Source organism: Pollicipes pollicipes, unplaced genomic scaffold (genome assembly GCF_011947565.3).
Source record: "Pollicipes pollicipes isolate AB1234 unplaced genomic scaffold, Ppol_2.1 Scaffold_7253;HRSCAF=8739_pilon_pilon_pilon, whole genome shotgun sequence".
Lineage (NCBI taxonomy): Eukaryota > Metazoa > Arthropoda > Thecostraca > Pollicipedomorpha > Pollicipedidae > Pollicipes > Pollicipes pollicipes.
Genome location: NW_023597048.1, coordinates 346,120 through 373,169, shown reverse-complemented (window position 1 = coordinate 373,169; position 27,050 = coordinate 346,120). Strand labels below are relative to the sequence as shown.

The 27,050-nt window shown below is 62.3% G+C and overlaps 3 protein-coding genes and 1 non-coding gene across 4 annotated transcripts in view; 3 read left to right on the top strand and 1 right to left on the bottom strand.

Moving 5' to 3' along the window:
- Positions 1–8,456, top strand: part of LOC119110919 (liprin-alpha-1) — a 31,502-nt gene extending 23,046 nt beyond the window's left edge. The window contains exons 16-21 of the mRNA XM_037234795.1: positions 2,345–2,489; positions 2,931–3,094; positions 5,451–5,810; positions 6,645–6,752; positions 7,241–7,514; positions 8,244–8,456. Of these exons, the coding sequence (XP_037090690.1) occupies positions 2,345–2,489; positions 2,931–3,094; positions 5,451–5,810; positions 6,645–6,752; positions 7,241–7,514; positions 8,244–8,324 (1,132 nt within the window). The 3' untranslated portion in view covers positions 8,325–8,456. The remainder of the gene's footprint in view (positions 1–2,344; positions 2,490–2,930; positions 3,095–5,450; positions 5,811–6,644; positions 6,753–7,240; positions 7,515–8,243) is intronic.
- On the top strand, positions 7,554–7,625 carry TRNAE-UUC (transfer RNA glutamic acid (anticodon UUC)). The gene has a single exon. It is a non-coding gene; the product is annotated as a tRNA-Glu (tRNA).
- Positions 8,457–10,785: 2,329 nt separating the features above from the next.
- On the top strand, positions 10,786–16,567 carry LOC119110918 (uncharacterized). The gene is made up of 8 exons (XM_037234793.1): positions 10,786–10,825; positions 12,368–12,674; positions 13,007–13,182; positions 13,580–13,699; positions 14,636–14,744; positions 15,232–15,333; positions 15,855–15,996; positions 16,419–16,567. Exons 2-8 carry the CDS (start codon positions 12,378–12,380, stop codon positions 16,565–16,567), a joined length of 1,095 nt encoding a protein of 364 aa, XP_037090688.1. The 5' UTR covers positions 10,786–10,825; positions 12,368–12,377.
- A 1,655-nt stretch (positions 16,568–18,222) lies between these two features.
- LOC119110917 (cleft lip and palate transmembrane protein 1 homolog) lies at positions 18,223–23,492 on the bottom strand. Its single transcript, XM_037234792.1, has 9 exons — positions 23,478–23,492; positions 22,958–23,173; positions 22,409–22,549; positions 21,190–21,295; positions 20,651–20,826; positions 20,151–20,272; positions 19,426–19,550; positions 19,059–19,226; positions 18,223–18,781 (listed from the first exon to the last, which is right to left on the bottom strand). The coding sequence occupies exons 1-9, from the start codon at positions 23,490–23,492 to the stop codon at positions 18,579–18,581; spliced, it is 1,272 nt and encodes a 423-aa protein (XP_037090687.1). The 3' UTR covers positions 18,223–18,578.
- Positions 23,493–27,050: the final 3,558 nt, after the last annotated feature.

The following is a 27,050-nucleotide window of genomic DNA, read 5'->3' as shown; positions in this document are numbered from 1 at the left end:
CCAGCCCAGTCGCCGGGCCGTTCTGGTGTCCCGGAAGCGTTCGCGCCGCCCCGTCTGGGCGGCGCGCGAGCCGGCGGTGGCCAGACGGCCGTCCGGGGGCTATCGACCGCCTGCAGGGGGCGCCGGCGCCGCGGCCAGGTCCCGTGTCAGGCGGCGCGCGGACGGCGGACGGCCGGATCGACCGCCCCTCGCCCGGCCCGGCCCGGCCCAGCCCGGCCTGGACAGTCGGGCCCCGCCGCGCCACTGTCATGGAGGCGGGGGGCTGGTCCGCCCGCCGTCGCACGCGATCCGTCGAGGTGTCCAGTCCGGACCGGTATCCCCGCAGGTAAGTGAGGTCTCTGCGAGCCCCCGGCAGGAGGGGACCCTTTGGAGGTGGCCATCCCGGACCGGTACCCCGCAGGTGGATGAGGTCACTTCAAGTCGTCGTCAGGCAGGGACCCTCTGGAGGTGCCCAGTACCGGCCAGAGCCCCCGCAAGTGGGTGAGGTCCCGCCTAGTCCTTGGCAGGCAGGGACCCTCTAGGGGTGCCCAGCACCGGCCAGAGCCTCCGGAGGTGGTTGAGGTCCCTTAGAGTCCTTGGCAGGCAGGGACCCTCCGGAGGTGTCCAGTACCGGTCAGAGCCCCCGGGGGTGGTTGAGGTTCCTCCCAAGTCTTCAGGGAGGGCAGGTGCCCTCTGGGGTGTTCAGTACCGGTCAGGACCCCACCCGGGTGGGTGTGTGTCGTTGCCAGCCCACGGCCGGCGTTGTGTCTCCCTCTGGAGGTGTCTAGGCCGGGCCAGTACCTATGCGAGGGTGGGTGTTCCCTGCGTCTCTGGCGTCGGGTACCCTCTGTGAAGTTGTGCGGCCCTGAACGACACTGATGAGATGGGTGACTGTCCGACGGCCACTCCGTCAAGAACAGATGCCCATTCCCACGCGCCGCTCTGGACGTCGGCTGTGGTGAGTGGGTGGCCCGAAATGGCACATGGTCGATAGACGCTGAACTGAACGACCGCCGGGGCTGGCTCGCCTCAAACACCCGTGGCTGATTACCGGGTGACGTTTGCCGTCCCTGGGCCTCAGCAGCACCCCGTGCCCCGGAGTGGTGGTGTGGCGGGGGATGTTATGTGCAGCCCGGGCTCGGAGTGTCAAGCCAGAGCCACGACTGCTCGGCTAGCCAGCGGTCACGGAGCCTCCCGGCCTACCACTGGGGACTAGCGCCCCGCATGTGTGCTGTCTTGAAGGGTTTGCTGGGCGGAAAGGTCAGAGAGCCGACTCCAAACTTTCTGAGCGGCGCCTTTCCCCCGAACAGGGCAGACGAGTGTTCCTTTCCGAGGGGGTCCATACAGAACGGTCGGCGGGGTTGACGTCGTTTCTGGTGGTGCGGTCGCTCTTGCTGGCTCGGGGGTCCAGTCTCCCTGGCGGCGGCGGCTTGTCTATCCGGGTGTCCAGAGTGTGCGGATCCCTGCCACTCGCCACCCGGCCCCTCTCGGACGCCGACCTTGCTGTACAGCCGCGGGGGCGTGCCATCGCTATGGCTTTGGGTGTCTGGTCGACCGGTGACGGGCGGATGCGACCCGCCCACCTGTTGTGCCTACTCCGCCGTCGAAACGCGTCGGCTCCGGCTTTGGCTCTGGGCTACTGCTTTGCTTGCGAAAGGGCAGGCACTAACACCACTCGATTGTCATCAATGGCGCGCTTTCAGTGCCTTTGCTGGCTTGCGACCGTAGCGCTCATCGCACGCTGGACTTCGGGGTTTTTGTGTAAATGCTCGGGCCGTTTTATGACTCGCGCTGTCGAGAACGAGGACGATGCCTTTGTCAGGATGGTTGGCAGGCAGATGTTGTCAATAACCAAATCGTCATACACCAGTCCACCCCTTAGATGTTTTTCTTTGCACGTATGGGAGGAGCTGCTGCGCGTAATAGGTGATCCAGCCAGTGGTTCGCACGTGCACTGCCTGTGGATCTGGGTTTTTGAATAGAAGTATCACAAATAGCTATATTTGTAATTTTGGAGCTGGTGAAATGCATGCTTACAGTAATTCAACTACCACACTTTTAGTTTGACCCATGTTTATATGTTCCCATGACTTCTTATCAGTGTATTGCCATATACCGTGTGCCGACAAAGAGGCCGTGCGCAGCGTTGGCAGTTTGTCGGCCGCTGCTGCCGCACCTCTGGTGTACCCCGCCGCTTGCGCGTGCACAGTGTCGGCGGTTTGTCGGCCGCTGCTTCCGCACCTCTGGCGTGCCCCCGCCGCATGCGCGTGCACAGTGTCGGCCGTTTGTCGACCGCCGCTGCCGCACCTCTGGCGTACCCCCGCCGCCTGCGCGTGCGCCGCAGCTGACCGGCGCGTGCCCGCAGGCAATCATTCGGCGACAGCTCGCACTCGACGCCGTCGTCTGTGTCGTCGACCAACAGCAGCCAGGACTCGCTGCACAAGCACGCGGCCGTCAAGAAGCGCGGCTTCAAGTCTTCGCTCGGCCGCTTCTTCAGCAAAAAGGAGAAGGTGAGGCGGCGGTGCGGCGGCCGCCGGCCGGACAGCGGGGCCGTCGCGGGCGGCTGCGCCGTCCAGCGGCTGCTGTGCGGCGGACCTCGACGCCCGCGGAAGGCGAGGTCCGACCAGCTGGACCCGGGGTCGGTGTATGCCAGTGTCGTAACACTCGTGGCGGTGGGCGGAGAGGTTGACGAGCCTGCGGGTGTGTGATCTGACCTGTGACGATGATCGGGGCCTGTGGCCGTGGGTGTCATGATATTGGCCCCATACCCCATGACCTGTGACGTTGACCCTGTCTAGCAACGGCTGAAAGGCAGCCGGTGTTGCGGTAAGCGTCCGCCTTGTGGCATCGGTCCCGGTGGCCGAGTCTCGGTGGCTGAAAGCCAGCCCTGTACCGCGCTGGCTGGCTGTGTCACTGTCGTTGTCCGGGCTGACCGCTGGCCCGTGCTGCAGCGGGCGTTTGACCTGCACCAGAGTCAGGCGGCGGCGGCGGCGGCCGCTGCCATGGGCCGGCCAGTGGACCTCTACTCGCCCGACACCACCGACGGCGGTCTCGACTCGCCCGGCGTCACCGTCTCCACGCCCAAAGCCGACTTCGACAGACGCACCAAGAAAAAGTCAGTCTTCGCCGCGCTTGGCCGCCGCCCACGAGACGGCAGGGCGGCAGGCCGAGCTATGTCAGGGGAGCGGAGGGTGGCGGCCTGGTGGACGGTCGCGGGCCGCTGTGGAGACGGGGAGAATGGCGGTCCTGAGGCTTGTAACTCCCGGCGGGAATATTGCGCAGCGCGTCCCACACTGTCCTGTGCTGTCTTTTCGGCTAAGTCCCAAGTGAATAGTTGGGTTTCTGTCCTCTGTTCGAACTTCAGTGTATCCAGGGAAACCACTGTTTTCAGACCGCCATTGTAATGTGACATCTCCTGTTTCCGAGAGGCCCGGCTGTCGCTGTCAGCCGCGCGCCAATCGCGAAACGGAGCTTTCCTCCCGATCTGAGGTTTCCTGTCTTCAATAATTGGTTGCCCAAAGCAGTCCAGCGTCCATTTGGCAGCGCTGGACATGTGCGCTACGTGTCGCCAGTGTATACTAAAGGATTCAGATATGTTACGAAGATGCTGGGCAGCTATTGGAAGCTTGAGTAATTCTTCAATTCGCATTACTATTTAGATGCATTTGCGTGGGTCGCCAACGAAGCAGTGCCAAATCCCTGTTGTTGCTACCATGATGAGGTGGGAGCAGTAATGTTTTCGGTAACTTTCCTAGTTTTTTTTTAACCGGAATCGTTTCTCGGAGTTTTTCTCGTGAAAGCTGCCATTCTGCAAAAAAGTTACCAGAAATAAGCTCCGTGACGTACCTCCCTGGTATATGGTAATGTCACGCACCATCGACAGTCAAGGACGGGTGTTTTCTTGCGTTAGTAGCCGCACCACTGCCAGACTATAGTGACGTCATTAGAGCCGCGGTCAGGACAGCGCTCGGCGCGGGGCGCACGCTCGGTCACTGGTCACGTGTCTTAACAGCGCGAGGCGTTACCGCCGCCTCGCGATGACACGACAAGGCAGGGCCGGCAGGCGCTGACACGACAAGGCAGGGCAGGCAGGCGCTGACGCGACAAGGCAGGGGCCGGCAGGCGCTGACACGACAAGGCAGGGCCGGCAGGCGCTGACACGACAAGGCAGGGCAGGCAGGCGCTGACACGACAAGGCAGGGCAGGCAGGCGCTGACGCGACAAGGCAGGGCCGGCAGGCGCTGACACGACAAGGCAGGGCCGGCAGGCGCTGACACGACAAGGCAGGGCAGGCAGGCGCTGACACGACAAGGCAGGGCAGGCAGGCGCTGACACGACAAGGCAGGGCAGGCAGGCGCTGACACGACAAGGCAGGGCCGGCAGGCGCTGACACGACAAGGCAGGGCAGGCAGGCGCTGACACGACAAGGCAGGGCAGGCAGGCGCTGACACAAGGCAGGGCAGGCAGGCGCTGACACGACAAGGCAGGGCAGGCAGGCGCTGACACGACAAGGCAGGGCGGGCAGGCGCTGACACGACAAGGCAGGGCAGGCAGGCGCTGACGCGACAAGGCAGGGCGGGCAGGCGCTGACACGACAAGGCAGGGCAGGCAGGCGCTGACACGACAAGGCAGGGCAGGCAGGCGCTGACGCGACAAGGCAGCGTCTGACTTGCCGGCCTGCTGTGCCATCTGGGGCCTGGGCAGAGGTCATAGCCGCCGAACAGACGAACTGCTCCTAAGGGGCGGGGCTTGGGGCCGGGGGAGCGCCATTACAGAGGGCCATGTGCGGGACCAGACCCCGTTGAGCCGCACAAGAGCGGGTTTAACCGGCTGACCCTGTGCGACCACTTAGTGCGCGAGCTGTAATGGCCAATCCATGATCGTCAAACACTTCGGCGAGGTTCAAATGGAATCATGAACCTTGACTTAGACTTCGCCGTACTGGTACCGGCGCTGCTCAAGCCTACCGTGGCCCCGCTAATCCCCGGTCAGTCAGCACCTTCATCTTTTCACTTGGCTGGATTTCCCGGTCTGGGTGCACTCGCTCTTAGCGCACTGCATAGGTTCGCAACGCTGCCATGTGGCTGTCCGCCCGGATCGTTTGACAGCCGGCTGGACAGGCAGCGAGTGCGCGTTGCGCCGCCTCCGGTGCCGCGCGGGGCCGCCGCTGACGTCGCTCCCCACCGCACCACTGACGTCCTCCCGCCGCTCCGCTGACGTCACTCCCGCCGCGCCGCTGACGTCACTCCCTCAGCGCCGCTGACGTCGCTCCCCACCGCACCACTGACGTCACTTCCGCCGCACCACTGACGTCACTCCCGCCGCACCACTGACGTCACTCCCCCCGCGCCACTGACGTCACTCCCGCCGCTCCGCTGACGTCACTCCCGTCGCACCACTGACGTCACTCCTGCCGCTCCACTGACGTCACTCCTGCCGCGCCGCTGACGTCGCTCCCCGCCACTCCGCAGGCACGAGCTGCTGGCCGAGGCGATGAAGGCCGGCACGCCGTTCGCGCTGTGGAACGGCCCGACGGTGGTGGCCTGGCTGGAGCTGTGGGTCGGCATGCCGGCCTGGTACGTGGCCGCCTGCCGCGCCAACGTCAAGTCGGGCGCCATCATGTCGGCGCTGAGCGACACCGAGATCCAGCGCGAGATCGGCATCAGCAACCCGCTGCACCGGCTCAAGCTGCGGCTGGCCATCCGCGAGATGGTCAACCTCACCTCGCCGTCGGCGCCCAACAGCTCGCGGCTCATGCACAACTTCGCCGAGATGAACCACGAGTGGATCGGCAACGAGTGGTTGCCGTCGCTCGGCCTGCCGCAGTACCGGTGAGCGGCGCGCGGCCGGCCGGCCGGCCGGGCCTCTCCGCGTGCAGGACGCTGGCCGATTGCGGATAAGTCTCAGTACGAACTTCTTGGTGGGATGGGTCTTTGGTACCAGCGCCACGCTAAGCAGCGCTCGTTGCGCAGGGCCTGGCTCCTCCATTCAATCGTGGAAGAATTTCATGACCAAAGCTTAACGTACCACACAGCTCGGCAAGGCCTGTTCTGCCTGTTTACGTCAGCTGACCCTTAGCACGGCCGCCGCCACCGGTCCCAGGCTATGCCAGTCAGGGGGAGATAGCGGGCGCCTAAAGCGACCTCAGCCCATGCGGCTACGGGCAAGTGAATATGAAGGCAGGTCCTCGGACCAGTGAACTACCGCGGCCAACTGGCGGCTACGGTTGGGCCCGCCTGGCCCGTCTCTCGCCGACAGCGGCAGCCTTCGGTGCGGAAGGGCGGACTGTGTGGGACAGTAACAGATGATGCAATGGTACGGGGTTTATGGGCGGAAGCAGAACCATACATCTCTGAACTCGCATGGGAGCCGCCAAGCCATTCCAGATTTATAGGATACACGCGTGTTTTGTGGATGAATCAGATGACCCGCTGCTGGTCAGAGCGGCCACGTTTGTCAGGCTGGTGGTCCTGAGGGACTGTCGGCTGGCTGGTTTGGAGGCGGCTCGCTGTTGGGTCTCCAATGGAGAGGGAGAGTGCCGACGGCGCGGCGGCGGGCCAGAGCCGGTTAGTCGGCGTGCGTGCCGGCCTCCGTGGGCGTCCGTCCAACCCCACCCCCGCCGCCGCCGCCGCTGCCGCTGACGGCTGCCCCTCCCGCCGCCGCAGCACCTCGTTCATGGAGTGTCTAGTGGACGCGCGCATGCTGGAGCACCTGCTGCACCTGAACAAGAAGGACCTGCGCGGCTACCTGAAGCTGGTCGACGCCTCGCACAGGTGGGAGGCCCGCTGGCGGCCGGGTGCGGTCAATACCTCGATGGGAAGCGGGCGCCCACTCTGCCCCGCCAGCTGTCGAGATGTTGATGTCGGCGGCTGATACCTGTGATACATGTATCGGTGGCTGATATATGTGATGCATGTATCGGCGGCTGATGTATGTTCGGCTCTGTTCCGGTGCGGGAGACGTTCGTTGACAATGTATAACGTTGTGGCACTTTGCTAAGGCTGCTACGGTGGTTTTTCTTGACGCCTCGTTAATCATTGCAGACTCGTGGGACTGCAGTAATGAGGTATCGTTAGCGGTATCAAATTATGAACCGTGGTGCATTTGTCTTCACTTCCACCTCTGAAGAACATCTTAATGTGATTTTGTGCTGGACGCCACCTGCCCGCGCCACTGGCTGGGCCGAGCAGCAGCGCTGAGTGCACGGCTCGTCGCCGGTACTCGAGCCGCTGCTGACCGAGCGTCCATCTTCTGTCGCCAGGAACAGCCTGCACTTCGGCATCCAGTGCCTGAAGCGGGTCGACTATGACCGCAACGAGTTGGAGCGGCGGCGACGCGCGTGCGAGACGGAGCTGGCCGATGTCTTCGTCTGGACGAACGAGCGCGTCATCCAGTGGGTGACCAGCATTGGCCTCAAGGAGTACACCTCCCAGCTGACCGAGTCGGGCGTACACGGCGCGCTCATCGCGCTCGACGACAATTTCGATTACAACTCGCTCGCTCTGGCGCTGCAGCTGCCTACAGCCAACCAGCAGGTACGGGCGACTGGAGTTTTGAGCCGCCGTGTCCCGCCGTCCCGTGTGGTCTAGTGGCTAGGATATCTGGCTTTCACCCAGAAGGCCCGGGTTCGATTCCCGGCACGGGAGTGATTTTCCACCGGTAGTTTTCGGACTTCGATTCTTCATTACTTATTGCTGTAGTACTTGTTACAATATTCTTTATTGCTACAACATTCTGTGCGTATTGTAGGATTCAAAGGGGGCAACTCTTTAGCCCACCACTGAACTATGTCAAGTCCAAAAAGTGTACACGCATGCTAGTTCACTGGTCAGACATGATGGGTTGGTTGAGCCACACATTTGTTCCTCATAACTGAGGCTCATTTGTCTTTGCCAAATTTGTTAGACACTTTGGGTCAGGAAGGTGTTAAGATTGGAAAACATCTGCAAAATCACAGCACACCTGTGCATGGTGAAATCTTGCCTGTTCATGGTTGAGTTGTTCTGGCAGAGATACTCAAGTCCAGATAACCCATGACAAACAGTACACACACATTTTACATGACAGTAAGTGAGCTTCAGCAGGCTGAAACATTTTATGCAGACACCTCAAAGAAAACCTGATAGGAAAATATTTAAGTTGTCACAGCTGAGCAAAGCTTATTGAGTTGACTGTTAGAGTACTTGATATGAGAGTAGGAACACAAGTGTTGTGCTTGGTTTTTGTTTGAGTGCCCCACTGCCACGCTGATGTCGGTGTTTCAGGCGCACCAGGTGCTGCGGCAGGAGTTCAATCGCCTGCTGGTGTCGGGCACCCATCGGCAGGTGGACGAGTCCAAGTCGTGAACAGACCGCCCCCTAGCGGACGAGTCCACGCTGGGCGCCGGCCGCTAGTGACGGTCGGCCCCACTGGGGGGCGGGCGGTCCGAGGCGCAGTTACCAGGGGCCGGCGCCGCGGCCGCGGCCCGACTGGGCGGACGGCGGTGCGCCGCGTGTGGAAGGCGTTGCGCGGCGCGGCGTGGCGTGGGGTGGCGTGGCGCGGCGTGGCGCGAGAGGGCCGCCAGGCTGTGGTGGCCGGCCGCGGCCTCGGTGTACTGTTGTCATTGGTCTGGTGCTGTCCGCTGTTGTGGCGTCTCTCACTCCCTCTCTCTATCCCTCTCGCTCGCTCGCTCTCTCTTCCCCCGTCTCTCTGCTCTCGGACTTATCTTCGTGTACATAGCGGGCGGCCGGCATTCTCGTTCTCTCCGCGCCGCGGCGTCACCTTCGCGGGCCGGCAGCCGGTCGGCCCCGGTCTTCCCGGTGGCGGCCGCGCGCCGCCGCCCCGCCGCGCCCGGTCATATCATTTGTAAATTGCTCGGTCATTTGACTGCAGCGGGAGCGGGATGATTGCGGCCGCCGCCGCGGGCCCGTGCAATGGCTCCGCAGGGGCGCGCGCTGCGTCCGCTGGAACTCCTTGCGTCCGCGCAACGAGAGGCTCGCCGTCATCGTCATTTCGTCGCCACTGCACGAGCGCACCGCTTCTAGTGTAGCGCGTTCTTTTGATTGCATTGTACATAGTCGGCCTGTGTTGCGTCGTTCGCATTCGTTAGCTTAGTCCAGTACAAACGGTGACTATTTTGTACAGGCGGCCGGGACGCGCCTGGTCGCGCGCCAGTTTGAGTTGCGGCCGCGCCGCCGCTGGTCGGTCGCCGCCACTAGTCAGGTCCGCACGGCGTCTAGTCAGGCCGGCGCCCGCCTCCGGCCCCCTCCCTCTCTGTCTGTGCCACACGTGTCGCGCGCGCGCGCTTTATTTTTGTATGGCTGCCGGCCGGCGGGCCGAATCTCGCGCGCGCTGCCGGCCGGGACGCGGCCAGGGCTCGGCCGGCCCTCACTCAGTTTGCTCGGCTCAGTGGCGCCCGGAGCATTGGCTTCAGTTGCGTCTGCATTACCTCGGTTTGACAGTATTATGCTCGGATGAGGCGTTGCGGCCCGCCTGGACGCGGGGCGGGCGGAGCGGCGCGGGCGCCGGCGGCCGCAGCCGCGCCGTCGCCCGCGGTTGGGAGGTCAGGTCGGGACCGGGCCGGCTCAGGCCTGACCCGGGGTCGGCCGGCCGGGCGGCCCCGGACGTCAGCCCAGCCCGGAGACGGCCGGGCCCGGGCGGGACAGCCCTCCAACTGCCCTGTAGCCGCAGCTCTGCTCCCCCAGCCGGTAGCGTCGCTGTTCCGTGGTGTGCGTGCGCGAGGGTGTGCCATGGGCGTGAGCCTGCGCTCCTGCCTCTGTACGCGTCCCATCGCTCTCCTTATCGCCCTCCGCCGGCGGGTCACATATATATTGTATGTTTCTCTACACTCGGTACGTTTTATTGGAACATGAATAATATATTGTTGCCCACAGCCTTCTTTGTGCTCATTATCGGCTGCACGACGCGAAAGCACTTACCAGCGCGCGCCGAATGATTTGTTTCGTGGCGATGCAGGCGGTGAGGTGTGCGTCGTCCCACGTCGTTGACAAATATACTTGCTGTATAACGCTTGTGATCTGTTAGCACCATGCGGATGCCCGTCACGTTTGTGAAGTGTTGGCTACAACTGTCTTTATTTAAGGTGCGTTGCTTAGACTGCGGAAGAATGGGAACGGGGCAGCTGCCGTATGCCTGAATAAAAGAAGCACAGGATGTGGTTCCATTTTCGATTGGGGAGGGTTTCAGCGCCCCCCCCCCCCCCCAACTTGGCTTCAAATCCCGAACTCCACTCTGAGAGCAAATGGGTCAAATCGAGGGAGGGACCCCTTTGTGTGCTATGTTGGGGGTGGGGGAGGGAGTCGTTGTCCACTGGTTTCCCTCAACTCATTTCGCGAAACGACGTGGCATCGCAACTGCACAGTAGCCTCAATCGTGTTGTTTTCAGTCACTGGGTAGGCGGGCTTGCATGCCGGACGTTGTAGGTGCGTGAGGCTGGCTGTTGTGCTCTTAATGGTGTACGTCGGATCTCGCAATGATGAAAAGACGACTGAAAGCCAGGTTTGGCACGCCTCGGGCACGTGAAATTTCCTAGGTGTCGTAAAACAACGTTACATCTTCTCGACGTTGTTGCTCGTCTGTGTATGTGTACCCGGAAAGGTTAACTGTCAGCATTTAAGCGTATGCATAGGCAAAATGCCAACAGTTCGGTAGAGAGAGGGCGCGCGTACCCAAGGGCATACTGTTCGCGGGGTGCCGCCATGGTCCTTTGGCATTTCGTGTAAATTAGCATGGCATCAGCCACAGGCATTTTCAGTCAGCTGATATTTTGCCAGCGACTCGCCGTTTACGCCGCATTTCCCTAAATTTTCACGGTCGGGCAGGCGCTGTTTGCGGAGCTTATACATAAGTGAGTACGCAAGAAAGTAAATACGGTGCAACGGGAAACAAGACCTCAGGTGATTCTGCTGCTCTATGGCCTCGGTAATAACGTACAGATACCAAGAAGCCCGCGGAGTCTAGGTGTTTTCTGCTGGGTGTGGGTGGAGTTTGTTATCCCGTCGGCTGTCTGGGTGGCTTGCTGGGTTACTGCTTTCTGCAAACACTCATTGTCATCCCAGTGCATGCTGAGCTTCTCATCTTGGCTGACATTGGTCTATTTCTGGGTAAGGGCTTTTTCCTGTGGATTTTTTTTGACAAAATTTGTGTACAGTTCTTGAGTGGTTGTCATCAGGATTGCATTATGTTGATAAAAAGCACAGCTTTGGCTATTGGTATCTTATATGATAAAGCTTCTTCCATGGCAGGTTTCTCACTGATCTCTTGCTCTAGACTCAAACACATTGACCTGTCAAAAGTGGATGAGATGGAAGTTACCATTGCTCTTGCAGTCCATTTTCCTCACTGTTTTAAAGAGCATTTGGTAAATCTTGCTAAAGGTAGTGTGCTCAAGTAAAAGCAGCTTGCTGCACCTCTTTGTCTCATTTTCCCTCTTCCCTTTTCACTCTCAGTTAGGTGATTTAGTTGGTAAAAGCATTTGAGTGATATATTTACCTTTTTGCTGATTTCCAGTAAAACAACAAACCTTACAAAGCCTGTCCTTATTATGGTATGACTTTACTATTAAAAGCTAATATGAGTGGCTGGTGCCTCCTAGCAAAACAGTCTGAATTTTTGTTCACAACATGGAAGCATTAGGCTGGGGCATACAACTCTTATTTTTTCAGGATCTAACTAGGTTGGAAAACTCAAACAGCATTGTATAATGCTGTTCATTCTTAACAGAGAATTATCAAGCCGACATCTGTCAGTTGAGCGATTAGGTCACAGTTCACAAGTATACTGAAAAAAATCACTACCTGAACTGTAAGAATGACTTCAGGGCTACCTTGCAAAACAGTGGTTAGATAGCCTTGAAATCTGTACATGATACTAGAGCATGTTCTTGCATACTTTTGTTCTCCTCTTTCAGTACAGATGACAAGTAGCTTATCAATATGAAGATATGCTATTCAAGGCTGTTTTTATCACAGATGCTTGTCAATCATTTTAATTCAACAGTTGGTCCACCATGACACCTGACGGAGGCCTCACATAATCTCACAGTGTGACACTCCTAAAGTGCCCCACACCAGCAGGGGAACTGCAACTTAATGTTTTTAGAAGCAAGCATTGTCGTGACAACTTTGATTCATGATGTCATTGCTTTGCAAGTTTACCTAACAGCAAAAAAATGATTCCTCCAAAATGTGTCAAATTTAGTAATTGTTAGGCATGGAAACATTGGTGAACCCACTTTGCATCATCCTAAATCTTCCTGATCCTGGAAGATTCCACTTATCCTGAATGTCAGAATTTTATATTGACTTGTGGTGTATTTATCAGTACTTAGTTCGACCATAGGTGAGATGTGGTGCTGTTTATATTCATGACAGCAGATATTACATTTCAGCATAGCCAGGATGCACAGCCACACATGCAACTGTCTGAATGTGAGGCTGGACGTGGTGCAGCTGCTGGCTGAGCCGCCAGCGGACGTGCCGGAGCCGCTGCAGCGCGAGCCACTGCTGGCCGCCGGCTGCCTCTGGGTGCTTCTGGGGCCGGACGGCGCGAGCGTGGAGCATGCTACGCTTCTGCAGCAGCACTCGGTGTCCGGCGCCAGTGACTGGACTGTCTGTCGGTGCCTCAACTGCGGCTGCGTGACGCACGCCACTTGCGACCGGGCCGGCGCCGCCACCGCCGTCAGCAAGTACCTCCTGGTGAGCGAGCCGCGGCGGAAATCACGCCCACCACACCATGGGACGCGGACCCGACGGTCCTGCCAGTCTTGATCGTACGGATTTTCCGATCGAATGTCCCGGCGACATCACCAGCCGCGAATGCGCGCTAATGGGCACTACCCTGACGACTTTGATGAAGTTGCAATCCATAATCCGCATTGTGAAATGTCTTCCCAACTTTTAAAAACAATGAAAAGAGACAGGGCAATAATGCCTTCTTGATTACCGTACATAGATGGTTTAAAATGAGTCTGGCTGTCCTGGTGCGGCCGGTGCGGCCCGTGGCTATCAAGGCGGCCGCCTGCCGTCAGTCGGAGCCGGCGCGGATCGCGGCGCTGCAGCGCAGCGAGCGCTACTCACCGGCCTTCCGGATCGTGCTGCCGCAGCTGGCCGGCGCGCTGGAGCGCTCGCTGGCGCCGCCGGCCAGCCCGCGCTCGCACCCGGCGCTGACGGCAGCGCTCCGCCACATGAAGCTGAACGTCACCTCGTGAGTGGGCAGGCCGCCGCCGGCGCCACCGCCGCCGCCGCCGGCCCGCACGGCAGCGGCAGGCTGCGCCCAGCTGACCTGTTTGGAGTACTCGTGCCATCCCTGGTTTGTTTAGAGGGGACGGGGCGGAGCGGGGGCGTGCCCCTCTCATGTTGCATCTCTAGATTCAGCGCAGTCACTGCGTTGCGATAACTAAAGTACAGCTGGGCTCTACGACATTTCAACTCACTCAAGTGCAGGATTGTTCGTGCACATATATCGTATTTACACATATGATGGATATGTGATATTATCAAATATGGCGTATTTGGGGACCATGTGTTTATCAATAGCATGCGAAGTGTACGTGGATAAAACGTTGGGCTCAAGTGGTGTACGATTCTGTTCTCGATTTCAGTTTCATTAAGCGCGAAGAACACCGGATAGAAACGGTAGTCCAGAACTTCAGGGATGAAAAGCTGGCCGAACTGAAAGAAAGCAAGCAACGGGCTTTCGAGGACTCTCAGGCGTTCAAGAGGTGACAAACCTCTTCGGATAGCGCTTGCTTGTCGATGTACATTCTTCATATGCTGCGGATATTACAACGAAGAGCAACAACGGTATTTCACGTATTGGGGCAGTCCTCATATTACCGAAGCACATTTCATTGACGTATTAGCAAAAACTGAACATACTGTGCGGTCCATTGTGCATTGGTTGCTCGTTTCCGAACGGATAACGGTCAGCCACCGTATATGACCAGCTGCATCTGTCCCAGCGTGGGTCAAGTCACTCCTCCTTCAGTCTGCTGCTGCGGGTGGAGGACCAGCTGCGTCTGTCCCCAGTGTGGCTCTCACCGCCCCTCCCGCAGTCTGCTGCTGCGGGTGGAGGACCAGCTGTGTTTGCCCCCAGTGTGACCCTCACCGCCCCTCCCGCAGTCTGCTGCTGCGGGTGGAGGACCAGCTGCGCCTGTCCCCAGTGTGACTCTTACTGCCCCTCCCGCAGTCTGCTGCCGCGGGTGGAGGACCAGCTGCGCCTGTCCCCATTGTGACTCTTACCGCCCCTCCCGCAGTCTGCTGCTGCGGGTGGAGGACCAGCTGCGCCTGTCCCCAGTGTGACCCTCACCGCCCCTCCCGCAGTCTGCTGCTGCGGGTGGAGGACCAGCTGCGTCTGTCCCCAGTGTGGCTCTCACCGCCCCTCCCGCAGTCTGCTGCTGCGGGTGGAGGACCAGCTGCGCCTGTCCCCAGTGTGACTCTTACTGCCCCTCCCGCAGTCTGCTGCCGCGGGTGGAGGACCAGCTGCGCCTGTCCCCATTGTGACTCTTACCGCCCCTCCCGCAGTCTGCTGCTGCGGGTGGAGGACCAGCTGCGTCTGTCCCCAGTGTGGCCCTCACCGCCCCTCCCGCAGTCTGCTGCTGCGGGTGGAGGACCAGCTGCGTCTGTCCTCAGTGTGACCCTCCCCGCCCCTCCCACAGTCTGCTGCTGCGGGTGGAGGACCAGCTGCGTTTGTCGGCGGACGCCGGTGGCGCACCGCTGTCCTCCGAATCCGAGGGACAGGACACCGTGCCGCCGCTGCGTTCCGAGGTGGGCGCGGCCACCCGCCGGTGGCGGCGACAGAGGCGGGTCTGGCGACGCCCCGATAGGCAGCTGGCACTGACGCTCACGACATTGCTCCTTCGTGCATGACGCTGGCCACAGAGGAGCCGTACTGGGTGATCTCAGGCAGACATGTTTGCAAATGTCAGAAAATTTGAAGCCATCGCCACGGTATTTGTCGAGATTTCTAGACATTCCTGCTCTCGGCTTCTTAGCGTGATCGGTGGTAACACGATCGTTTTGTGTGCTGTGTTGTGCCTTATTTCCCGATTCCTACTGTTGTCTCTGCCTGAAGCTCTGATCCCCACTCTGTCCTCGAAATTACACCTGTCCGGCCTGACACTGCCTCTTTTCTTGTGTCGACAGAAGTTTTCTGTCTTCGCTACCCCTGCCGCCGCCTGTACTGTAACCGCCGCTGTTTCGTGGCTGATGCCGCCCCGTCCGATACTGACGCTGCCTCTGCCGGCACGTGCAGCGGCGGCCCTCTGGTGTGCCCAACCAGGACATGGTTGGCGTGTTCCTAATGGATGGAGATGACATCGAAGTAGCTGAGGAGGTGGACGAACACTTCCTGCAGGTGAGCCGGCCTGGGTGGTGTGGACGCGGCTCCGCAGAACACAGCCGCCTGGCATTGACCGTCTGCGTTAGTGCCAGGCGGCCGGCTGTTTGCATGGAGCTCTGCAGTGCCATGGAGCTCTGCAGTGCCATGGAGTGCTGCAGACAGTCACTCCATGTCGTGGTGTTTCGCGGTCCATTTTCCGACGTGCTGTTTCCTGTAGCCGGTGCTCCAGTCACTGTCATCCATTTCGACTTTTGCGCGGCTTTATCGGCCGTCAGGACGCCGACACGCACGGGCGGGCTGTGCCGTCTGTCTCGGACCCGGCCACGTCCCGTTCTCGGCTGTCCGGAGCAGGCTTCACACCGGGTGCTGAGGCATCCTCCGCGTGTGATCATGCTTCTGGCTCCAGCCGCCTGCTCTGTACGGACTCTGGGTCGTTTGGATCCAGCCCTGTCACGCTGTGGACGTGGCCCTGACTGTGACTGCTGTCTTCGTGAGGTCACTCACGGGTGGTCGCTGACGGGCCGCCGCCGCTGCAGGATGACGAGGAGCCGGACACGGACGACTCGGGCGTGGAGGAGCCGCGCCCGCTGGCGACGCCGGGCCGCGGCTCGCGCGCCGTCGATCTCGCCCACTCGCTGCCCGTGCACATCCCCGTGCCGGCAGCGGTGCTGGCACTGGGTGAGTGGCGCCAGTGCCAGGCCGCGTCGGGCCGGCAGGGTCGGGACACGCGTGTTCAAAGGCTCGGCCCAACTGCCCGTTCCGTTACACGGGGTCGCGCAGTCCGTGGTCATCGTCAAACGCTGCGCACCAGTGAATCGACAGTCACTATCGAGCATACGGCGTTGTCATGCCAGCGGCCGGTGTCATGGGATCTGTGAAGTGGCCTTGTGATTCTGATGCCTTCGTGGACGGGCCGACTGTCAGTTGACAACAGTCCGTTTCGTCGGGAGTGCGGGCACGTGTTGGGCGGCAGCTCGGATCGCCGTAGGGCGGCCGTTGGCGTCCGGCGCTGCCCGCTGGGTCCCGGCACTGCGCACTGCATGCCCGCTGGCGTCCCGTGCGGCCGCTTCGTGAGCTGACCCGAGCGTCCGCCGCGGCAGGCCGCCAGCGCCCGTCGGCCGTGGAGGAGGAGGTGCCGTCCATCGACCAGATGGCCGACTCCATACGCCAGCTGGCGCAGAGTCTGCACACGGAGCCGGGCTGCTTCGCCGACCTTCCGCGACCGCGAACCAACACCATGAACCGCTGACCGGGCGGCCGGGGCGCCGCGCCGCGCCGCGCCCAGTCACGCGCCGCGCCGCGCTGCGCCCAGTCACGCGCCGCTTCACGCCGGGCCGGCTCGAGCCGTGCACACTTGGCTTCGTTCGGCAGGATAACGGCGAGCATGCTCTTGATATCGATACCCCGGACCCCCTCCCCTCCCCGTTTCGGCAGCCTTCTCTTGCCCGGAGCCGGCCGGTCCGCGTCGCACCGAACGCTGCCGCGAGGGCCGCTTATGATAATCTCTTTGGCTGTGTTGTTGGGCCTGCGCGAGCTGTTACTGGCGCGCAGGTGCCGTACGGTTTGCCGTTACAGATGTGTGCTGCGGCGTGTTGAGGCACTTGTTCCCGCCTGGACTGAGGGTGGCGTCGTCTTGGGCGAGCTGTCGGGTCGCGTGATTTTGTAGAGTAAGTACGTGGGTTGCCTGCCGATGTTTTGGCGGAACATCGTGCGCTGTGTTCGGAGCAGCAGACCGGTGAAGACTCCGCCGGCGTCCAACTGACGCGCTCGGACGTCTTCAGCGGCTATGGGCAGCACGCGGATAATTACCCCGGACAGCAATCGCTTCCAATGGAACCCTTCTGTCTGAGCCGGCGGGCGACTATGACGGTGTGGCGGTCGGTCCGGCCCCGCCGGTGGTTTGACCTGGAACCACCGACCGACGCTCGGAGGGCCCGTCCTCCGCGGGTGCGTCCGCAGCGCCGCGCTGCGCGTGACCTGCGGACCTGTGATCTGCGGACCTGCCGCCGCTACAGCCGCGGGCAGGGCGAGCCAAGCCCGGCCTACGGCGTGCGCGTTCACACTCGGGCTGTGCTGAGCTCGGCGGCGCCGCAGCCGGGGGTCGACCTGCCTGACTGGCGCGAGGCGCCGCGGTCCGGTCCGGCCCCGCTCCCCGTCAGCGGACGGGACGGGGCCGGCGCGCGGTCGACCTGCCGGGGCCGGGGGTCAACCTGCCTGATTGACGCGAGGCGCCGCGGTCCGGTCCGGGCCCGCTCCCCGTCAGCGGACGGGACGGGGCCGGCGCGCGGTCTCCAGCCGGGGGTCGACCTGCCTGAGTGTGAGGCGCCGCGGTCCGGTCCGGCCCCGCTCCCCGTCAGCGGACGGGACGGGGCCGGCGCGCGGCCTCTAGCCGGGATGGCTTCGGAGACGACCCGGCTCGCCGGCCGAATGCTGAGACGGTGACGCCGGCGCGGCTCAGCAGCGGGCGCCGCGCCGGCGTACTGAGCCCTGCACCCGCCGCAGCGCTGCGCGGTCGACCCACCAGCCTGGCACTAACACTACGGCCTGTCGGACCCGTGCTGGACAGCTTACCACGCTTTGGCGCCGTTGCCCTGCGCGCAACCGCGGGCGGTGCAAGAAAGGGTCGCTCGGCGTGTCCGGTCTGCTCGGGCCCGCAGCGGGGCTCCAGGGCGGGTCGGTCGGGCTTCGCCCCGAAGGTCGCTATGTTGGCGTCTCTGTGCCAGAAGTTCGACGTTCCGATGGGAAATAAATGGCCATGGTGTGCGATCGCGTGTAGCCACCGGTGAGCTCTGGAGTAAGGCATCGCGACGACCGGCCACCACGCCGTGACCAGAGTGGGCTCAGTGCGGGTGTGGACATGAACCACTCCGGCCTGCGTCGTGAGGTGACCAGGACAGAATCGGAGCGCGCCCCTGCGTGTATTATTCCAACGAGCAAAGACCATCACTGAATGTATAAATTACCACAATAGCGCGTGCTGGCGCGCCCACGCATCGGGGGCGAGTGACGAGGGGCCGTGGCCTGCCAGCACGCGGCGAACACAGGGTATGCACGGGGTGGACTAAAACATTGTATACAGTAATCTCCACAAGCTCGCGGGGTCGGACGGGCCATCCGTCCGTCCCGCCCGTGGCGGGCAGCTTGTGACGGGGCAGGCGGCGCGCACGGTCAGCGCCAGCCTGCCGGCCACGGGCTGGCCTCACAACATGCACACACACAGAGACACGCACACAGACGTCCGCCGACTAGGTGCACCGCGCTCAGTCAGCCTTCTTCTCGGCTGCCGGCTTCTGTGGGGCTGGCTCGGCCGGCGCGCCCTCCAGCGGCGGCGCAGCGGTCGCGCCGTCGGCCGCCGGCTGACCCCGGCGCTCCAGCATCTCCTGCGAGTAGCCGAACTCGTTCATGCGGCTCGGGTCGACGCGGTAGATGTAGCGCTGGTACAAGAAGATGAAGAAGACGACGTCTGCAGGCGAACGGGGCGCGGTCAGTGGCGCGCGGAGCTCACCCGACAGCGGAGGGGCGGGGGCACGCGGGGCACGCGCCGGCAACACCGCCGCCGCCTGCACGGCACGCTGCCATACTGTCCACTCCTACAGCGCTCAGGAAACGCTGCTACCCTGTCAATTGATACAAAACAGCTCGAAGATCGACATCGCCGAACAATGGGCAACACAACGCAGACCATCGCGAGCAAAACTCTGCACTGGATGGTACATTACAACATCAATGGCGCCGCTCACCGTCTCGCAGACAGCCAATTCTGTACATCATCGGCATCTTGATGACGAAGGCGAACATGTCGTCGATGAACGTGTTGAGCGCCTTGTACGTCAGCATGCGCCACGGCAAATGGGCAACCGACTTCATCTTGTAGTTGATGAATAGCTGAGGCGTCATCATGATGAAACCTGCCGAAAAAGCCGCGGTCGCTCAGGGCACGAAACACTCTGCGACGCCACGGACGTCACCAAGCAAGTGTTTTTAGTTGTTTATGCTGCTTTTAGCAACCGGGGTCGTGTCATGACACGGACGGCGGTTCCAGTTCATCACAGATTAAAGCAAGACTGCACAAACCGCCCGTTCCGTGGTCTTCAGAGGCGCACTTACCGAAGGTCAGTAGGAAGCCATACAGCATGGAGAGCACCCACGAGTACCAGCCCTTGTGCTCCATGTACACCACGCTGTACACGGCGTATCCGCCCAACAGCGGGAAGAGCGCCCAGGACAGGTACCTGAAGAACAGGGGACGCCAGCCGTCACACACACGCACACGTGTCCACTGTCGTCGCGCGGCGGCGGCGAGCGCGGCCTGGCCCCCGCTGACCGACCGTCGGACACAGGCCTGCGGCTGCGCCGGTGATCACCAGTGCTGGCGGGCACGGCTCGGCCGCCGGCGGCCGGCCGGCAGCACGTCACAGCAGCCCGACTAGCCGTCCAGCACGCGCCCCGAGTACTGCCATGACGCACGTCCGCCATGCCCCGTTGCTCGCAACTGAGGAGGGCGCCTTGCCATCCCGTGCCTTTCAATCCCCAGCATACGGTTTTGTTGGTTTTTGTTTTGTTTTTGGCATTAGAGCCCTTTCGACCAGAATCGAACATACCCGGGCTATGGGATGACGTGGCTGACGCACACAGCCTGCCCCGGACAAGCGGGGCGTCGCGAGGATGCAGGATGAAGCGAGATAAAGGATAAAAGGGACGAATGTGTACGCTTTCAATTCACAAGCGTGGTGTGATAAGAGCTGAGCGACCTCGGCCGGGCACCAGCCCGCCGCCACAGAGTGATCACAAGCCCAGGCGACCTCGCCCAGTACCACGCGGTCACCACCCACCTGAAGGCCAGCTTGTCGTATTTCCGCGTGCTCGATTCCACGTAGGAGCCTTTGTCGGCGAACGTGACGCGTGGTATGATGCCCAGCAGTCGGTTCTGCCGGTCGATCTTCACGTCCGACACCTGGCGGACGTGGTAAGAAGCTAGAGTGAGGTGCGCGGCCGCAGAGTGGTGCCGTGGCGATGGCAGGCTTGACCACGCATCCCGTCATATGCAAATTGCGCCGGACATCCAAAGAAAAGACATCAGCGCCGGCCTCACGTAAGTAGCTCACGGCGTCCCAGCGCGGGAGCCGGTGGCAGAGCGGCTGAGCGCACCCTAAGTCGACCGGTCCCCCGCAGCTCAATGTCCCAGCTCAGCTCCGACAGCAGCAGAACCTTGAGCGTCCAGAGGCCATCTCCGGCGCGAGTTCACCACAGTGATGCCGACACACGCACCCGTCTCGCTGGAGGCGCAAGACCTTCCCAACCGACCGCCGCACGTGGCGTGCGACGAGCTCACCTTGGTGATTTTCCATAGCTCGATCAGCAGACCGATGCCGCAGCTGATCTTGATGACGGTGTTGGTGTCGTTGTCCAGGACGTAGAGCAGAATGACGACCGCCTGGAACACGCCGAAGAAGACGGAGCGCACCGACAGGCCCTCCAGCGACTCCCGGTTGTTCCAAAACTGGATATCTGTAAGGCAGAGTGGTGTCTCAGTTAGTCTATGTGGCTGGACGTGTTGAAAGAAGCCCGTCAAGTTACGCCCAGGATGACTTGGAAGACACCACGGACCTACCAACTACATACACGCATCATAAACCCACTTGATCAACAACATAAACGCAGCCAGCTCGGCTCAAGTAATAGCCCGTAGTGGGATAGCAGCGCCGCATGAAACGGGCACCGGTTGGAGAGCACTGCCGAAAGCATCGGGGGACAACAGGCATGTGACATCCAGTCAGGACGCCACCACTGAGTTTGCATCGGGCGGCGGCGGCAGGGCGGACAGCAGCCGCCGCCCGCGAGAAGGCCGGTCTCCCGCGGCGGCCCACCGACCGTTCTTGAAGGCGAGGAACTCGAACACGCTGTGCAGCAGCGACACGGCCACAGTCAGCGCCATCAGGTAGACGTTCGTCTCCAGGATCGCCTCCTTCATCGAGTCCTGGCAGGAGAGCGACCGGGCCGTCAGCGTTGGACGGTGCCGGTCTGCTGAGCACAGCACCAGGCAGTGCCGGGGGGCAGGCCGCCACAGCGCCACACCAGACTGGCAGCAGTGGGGAGATGCTGCCGAAAATTCGGGCAACAATCTGGACGACAGGGCCGGATAGAGGCGAACAGGACCGGACAGCACTGGACAGACGCGGGTAGGGCAGTGCAGCACTGGACTGGGGCGGACAGGACGGCGCAGCACTGGACTGAGGCAGGCGGGGCAATGCAGCACTGGACTGAGGCAGACGGGGCAATGCAGCACAGCACACAGCACAGGACTGAGGTGGACAGGACGGTGCAGCACTGGACCGAGGCGGACAGGGCCGGACAGGGCAGGGAGGAGACGAACACGGCCGGACATTAGTAGACGATGCAGGACACAACCAAACACATCCAGACACGACAATGTCGGCACACGACACCGATCCCCGCGTAGATCACCACCGGCCAGCTGAACAGTTGACAGTGCTCGCCATCAGCGACGCTGCTCTGGCGTCCGCGCACGCCGTCCCATTGGTGCCAATGTGACGAGGCCCCAGTCACGTGACCCGCACAGCTGCCCCGACTGAGCCGGTGGATACCTCCCCCTCCCTGCCAGCCAGGCCCAGGGGTCTGGTCTAGTCCGCGACGGTCTGGGGAAGTCATCTCAAATATGACCATTCAGAATCTGACTCCCAGAATCTGGTCCGTTTTATCTTAGCCCGTTTCAGTGTCTTATCCTCCAATTCCAGCATCTTAAGCCGTTCTCACCTGCCGTGACCCCGGGCCCTTTATCGATCGGACATTTCACTTCCTCCCGTCCTGATACGTGAATTCTAAATCAGCTCGTACAAGTAGCCCAATCCCAGGTGCCCCCGACTGTGACCTGCTCCTGACCTGATCGCCGTGTCAGTGTCCTGGCCATGGCGCGTGACCTGTGACAAGTCAGTGACCTGACCCCCCTCCCGTAACCTGTTCTGACTACCGCTGCCCCAGCCGACTCTGACCTAAGACTGGTTTCAGGCGCCCCCTGCCCCGCCCCCTTCCCTTCGTGCCGCGGCCGCCATCCACGTCGCCCGAGCCTAACCTGGTCCTCGTCATTCTCTTCACCGGCGGCGTCTCCCAGCAGGCTCGCCGTCCACTTGTTCCGCATGCCCATGGAGCTGTACAGCTGGAACTTGAAGAACGTGATAGGGTGGAACGTGAGCAGCAGCTCCAGCTCCTTCATCTGTGGACATTAACAAATTACATCCGTTAGGTGCACAGCAAGCTAAACGCACAACGGAAAATAAAGTGAATTTTAAGCCAGCAAACAAACGTGGTCTGCCTTTCCTGCATTTCTACAATGGTTTCGCCGTACTGAACTGAGCAAGCACGACGGCTCAGAGCCAACTACCTGCTGGCAGAAGCGGTCGAACCCGCACGAGCAGGCCGGTCACCGTGTAGAAGCGGCCGACCCGCCGGACCAGGCCGCTCACCATGTAGAAGCGGTCGATCCGCTGGACCCGGCCGCTCACCGTGTGGAAGCGGTCGAACCCGCCGGACCAGACCGCTCACCGTGTAGAAGCGGCCGATCCGCTGGACCAGGCCGCTCACCGTGTAGAGGCGTTAGAACCCGCCGGCCCAGGCCGCTCACCGTGTCGTTGAGCGGGAAGTAGTCCTTGTTGAGGTTCCAGTAATCGTTGATGAAGAGGATGGGCCTGTAGCGTTCGCCGGAGGGCGTGAACTGCAGGTACTCGTCGATGGGTGGCACGAGCGCGGCGCGCGTCCAGGTGGTGAAGTCGTGCACCAGGCTGACCGTCATGTTCGGGTGCCAGTGCGACAGCCGCTCGGACTGGATCGTGTCCGCCTTCTGCGGGGCACACGGCGGCGCGGTGTCAAGCGCCGGCACAGACGGGAGACGCGCGCAGGGACACAGGCTGGGTACGGACGGCCGGACCCCTTCGAGACACGGAAACCGCGCAGGGAGCAATGTCCGCTATCGGACTATATTGTATTGTTTGGAAAACCGCTCGCCAGAACATTCCGAAATGGGATGAGCCAGCTGCCCGCTGGCAGAAGAGCGGCCTGGTCCGGCTTTTGAGATCGTTTTCGGGCATTTCAAAACTTCAGTTATTTGAACCCCGTTTCCAAGTCCCCGTCACTGTGACCCAAACGGCGATGGATGCCATTCCGAAAGCAAAAACGTCACAAGGCACGCTTCAAGATGTAATATAAAACTCACTCAACTGTACACAAAGGGTCAGTTGTCGTTCCATTCATCTAGCTCATTCCATTCAGCTACGATGCGTAGCATGCTTTCAATCCATGGGACGACGCTTATTTATAGAGAAAACCTTTACAGAGAAAAATGCAGGCACACCAACGGCGAAAGGAGAGCAATGTATCTAACTAAAACACACATAACCATGCCCCGGACGTCTCTCAACTGAAATTACGACATAACTGCTTCTTGCTGTGCATGCTGGTCTTAGAAGACACCACACCACGTCCTCTAGTTGTACACAACCGAATTTGCACATAATAAACCAACATAATAAAGATGGCGCGTGACCACGAGCGACGACCGGCGGCACAAGGTCGTCAGTGGGCGCCCCGGTCGGCCGGCAGCGGCACGGACGCGGCAGCGGTCCGAGCCGACGCTCGCGGCCGCTGGGGCACGGTGCCAGCTGGGGCGCGGCGCCTACTCGCCCGCCACCAGGTCGTCATTGGATGCACCGGCGGCCGGCAGCGGTCCGAGTCGACGCTCGCGGCCGCTGGGGCACGGCGCCAGCTAGGGCGCGGCGCCGGCCCGCTCGCCGCCAGGTCAACAGTCGACACGGAGGCGGCCGCGCGCCGCCAGGACCGTGTCCGGGTACCGCGGACGGCTGCACCGCCAACGGGTCCCCGGGCGCGGCGCGGCCCTTCACCGACGGCCGGCCGACGCCACGTGACGTGGTCATCGCCCGGCGACGGCGCAGGACCGGCGGCGCGGGACGGTCTGGTCCGGGGCGGCACGGCGGACATGCGCCGGACCCTCCCGGCGACGGCGCAGGACCGGCGGTGCGGGACGGTCTGGTCCGGGGCGGCACGGCGGACATGCGCCGGACTCTCCCCGCGGCGGCGCAGGACCGGCGGCGCGGGACGGTCTGGTCCGGGGCGGCACGGCGGACATGCGCCGGACCCTCCCCCCGGCGGCGCAGGACCGGCGGCGCGGGACGGTCTGGTCCGGGGCGGCACGGCGGACATGCGCCGGACCCTCCCCCCGGCGGCGCAGGACCGGCGGCGCGGGACGGTCTGGTCCGGGGCGGCACGGCGGACATGCGTCGGACCCTCCCCGCGGCGGCGCAGGACCGGCGGCGCGGGACGGTCTGGTCCGGGGCGGCACGGCGGACATGCGCCGGACCCTCCCCCCGGCGGCGCAGGACCGGCGGCGCGGGACGGTCTGGTCCGGGGCGGCACGGCGGACATGCGCCGGACCCTCCCCCCGGCGGCGCAGGACCGGCGGCGCGGGACGGTCTGGTCCGGGGCGGCACGGCGGACATGCGCCGGACCCTCCCCCCGGCGGCGCAGGACCGGCGGCGCGGGACGGTCTGGTCCGGGGCGGCACGGCGGACATGCGCCGGACCCTCCCCGCGGTGGCGCAGGACCGGCGGCGCGGGACGGTCTGGTCCGGGGCGGCACGGCGGACATGCGTCGGACCCTCCCCCCGGCGGCGCAGGACCGGCGGCGCGGGACGGTCTGGTCCGGGGCGGCACGGCGGACATGCGCCGGACTCTCCCCGCGGTGGCGCACGCCGTCAGCGCAAGCCAACGCTGACCGTGCGCCCGAGCTGTCTGCCATCGTTACCGACAAGCCCTGCTAGGGGTGACGCCACAGCTCGTCGGCCTCCCGAAGCCGGCGACAATTGTGAAATGGCACACGATCGTCGCGTTCGTAACCTCTCCGGCACGAAGTGGCTGCATTAACAGCCCAGTTGCGAAAACAGGCATGATATTTGTTTGTAGACAAAGAGCATAGCGTTACAGACGTCCTTCTTACATCAGCCGCCTTGTTGCTAATCGACTGACGCTGAAAAGCAGCAATGTCAGTGCAACACGCAGGCATGTTTGAAACCGTAAACCGAGCACTCGCTTCTCGGTACGTTACCACCACACGGCATCCACCCTTGATCGGAGGTCAGACGGGTGCGACAAGCCGGAAACCAGTGGCGGCACCGTAAAGACCCGAATATAATGAGCCCCGAAGTATGCGTCTTTCTTACCCGCCCGGAAAGACCGCAGAATGGGAGCGTTTGTTCTCCGCTGAATGGGCCGGAAAAGCCAGACGCAAATGACGTGTCCTCGAAGACACCATCTCGATGAAATACCTGGCGTTGTCACTCCTCACCCCTCACTCTGGTCGGCCTCGTAATCGTAGCCTCACTCTACGCCAAGCCAGGACTGGGGCCCGACCGGCCGCTCCGAAACGAGAGAATGGCAGAAGATCAACGGGGGAAATGAGAAGCAGCCTAAAATCGATCCATACAAATTTCATGAACAGAAAATAGGCTTTTTACTATTCAACAAAAAAGTGTTCTTACTACAAAAACGGCGCTTGGATGGATCAACTGTCACATATCAGTAACAGCCGAAGCTACATTACATCGCTCGGGAGGGATCATCACTACGCCATTGTCCAGCTAACTCATCTGGGTAAGTCTGTTTTCAAAGGGAAGCAAAAGGCATGTCAACCCATGCTCTTCGCTATGCTATTTTGACCAACAACACAACCAGACGTTCACAAAGACGGGCCGCTGTGGACCCCAAGTCATCCACCGTACCGCGGACATAAAAGGTCGGCACACTTTAACATCATTAAAGGAGGCGGCGACCCGAGCCGAGCGGCCGCCGCCAGCAGGGGTCAGCGGCGGACTTTTTGCCGGCAGCGGCGGCCCGGTCACGGCCGGACGCGTCACCATGACGCGCGGGCCGGGCGGAGACCGCACCTCCGCCCAGCGGCGCGGGGTCAGCCCCAGCCCGCACCAGCCGCGGGCGGCTGACGGCCGGCCAGCGGCTCCACCGGGCCTGCGCCGCCGCCCAACGGCGCGGGGGTCAGCCTAGGCCCGCACCAGCCGCGGGCGGCTGACGGCCGGCCAGCGGCTCCACCGGGCCTGCGCCGCCGCCCAACGGCGCGGGGTCAGCCTAGGCCCGCACCAGCCGCGGGCGGCTGACGGCCGGCCAGCGGCTCCACCGGGCCTGCGCCGCCGCCCAACGGCGCGGGGTCAGCCCAGGCCCGCACCAGCCGCGGGCGGCTGACGGCCGGTCAGCGCTCCACCGGGCCTGCGCCGCCGCTCCAGCGGACGCCGCCCGTCCACCGCTGGGCAGCGCCGCTCCGCCGCTCAGCGCCGCTCGTTCCACACTTGCCGTCGGCTACGCGGCGCGTGACGTGCAGCACCGACATGTGCCGGGCGACGGCCCAGACGCCGCACGGCGCCGGCCGGCGTGACGACTGACGTCACGACGACGACGGCGGCGGCGGCGGCGGCGGCGGCGGAGGCAGCGCCAGTCGGTGACGATGGCTCGCCCCGCCCGGCTGCTGGTGCCGCTGGCCGCGCTGATTGCCGCCGCCGCTGCTGCCCAGTGGCTGGAGTCCTCGCAGCGCCAGCTCAGCAACGTCTGCGCCACCGTCACCAAGACCAAGGTGCTCTACAAGACGGTGGAACGCGTGCGCTGCCCGGTGCAGTCGCTTGAGTCGCTGATGTCGCGCGG

What these genes read in the sequence shown, in the direction of transcription:
- LOC119110918 (XM_037234793.1), top strand. Translation starts at nt 12,378, where the DNA reads ATGCACAGCCACACATGCAACTGTCTGAATGTGAGGCTGGACGTGGTG. An exon ending in GACTCTCAGGCGTTCAAGAG is followed by an intron (nt 13,700 to 14,635) that starts GTGACAAACCTC and finishes CCCCTCCCACAG; the next exon opens with TCTGCTGCTGCGGGTGGAGG. An exon ending in GGCAGCGGTGCTGGCACTGG is followed by an intron (nt 15,997 to 16,418) that starts GTGAGTGGCGCC and finishes CCGCCGCGGCAG; the next exon opens with GCCGCCAGCGCCCGTCGGCC.
- LOC119110917 (XM_037234792.1), bottom strand. An exon ending in AGCTATGGAAAATCACCAAG is followed by an intron (nt 20,273 to 20,650) that starts GTGAGCTCGTCG and finishes CACGTCCGCCAG; the next exon opens with GTGTCGGACGTGAAGATCGA. An exon ending in TGGCTTCCTACTGACCTTCG is followed by an intron (nt 19,227 to 19,425) that starts GTAAGTGCGCCT and finishes CTTTTTCGGCAG; the next exon opens with GTTTCATCATGATGACGCCT.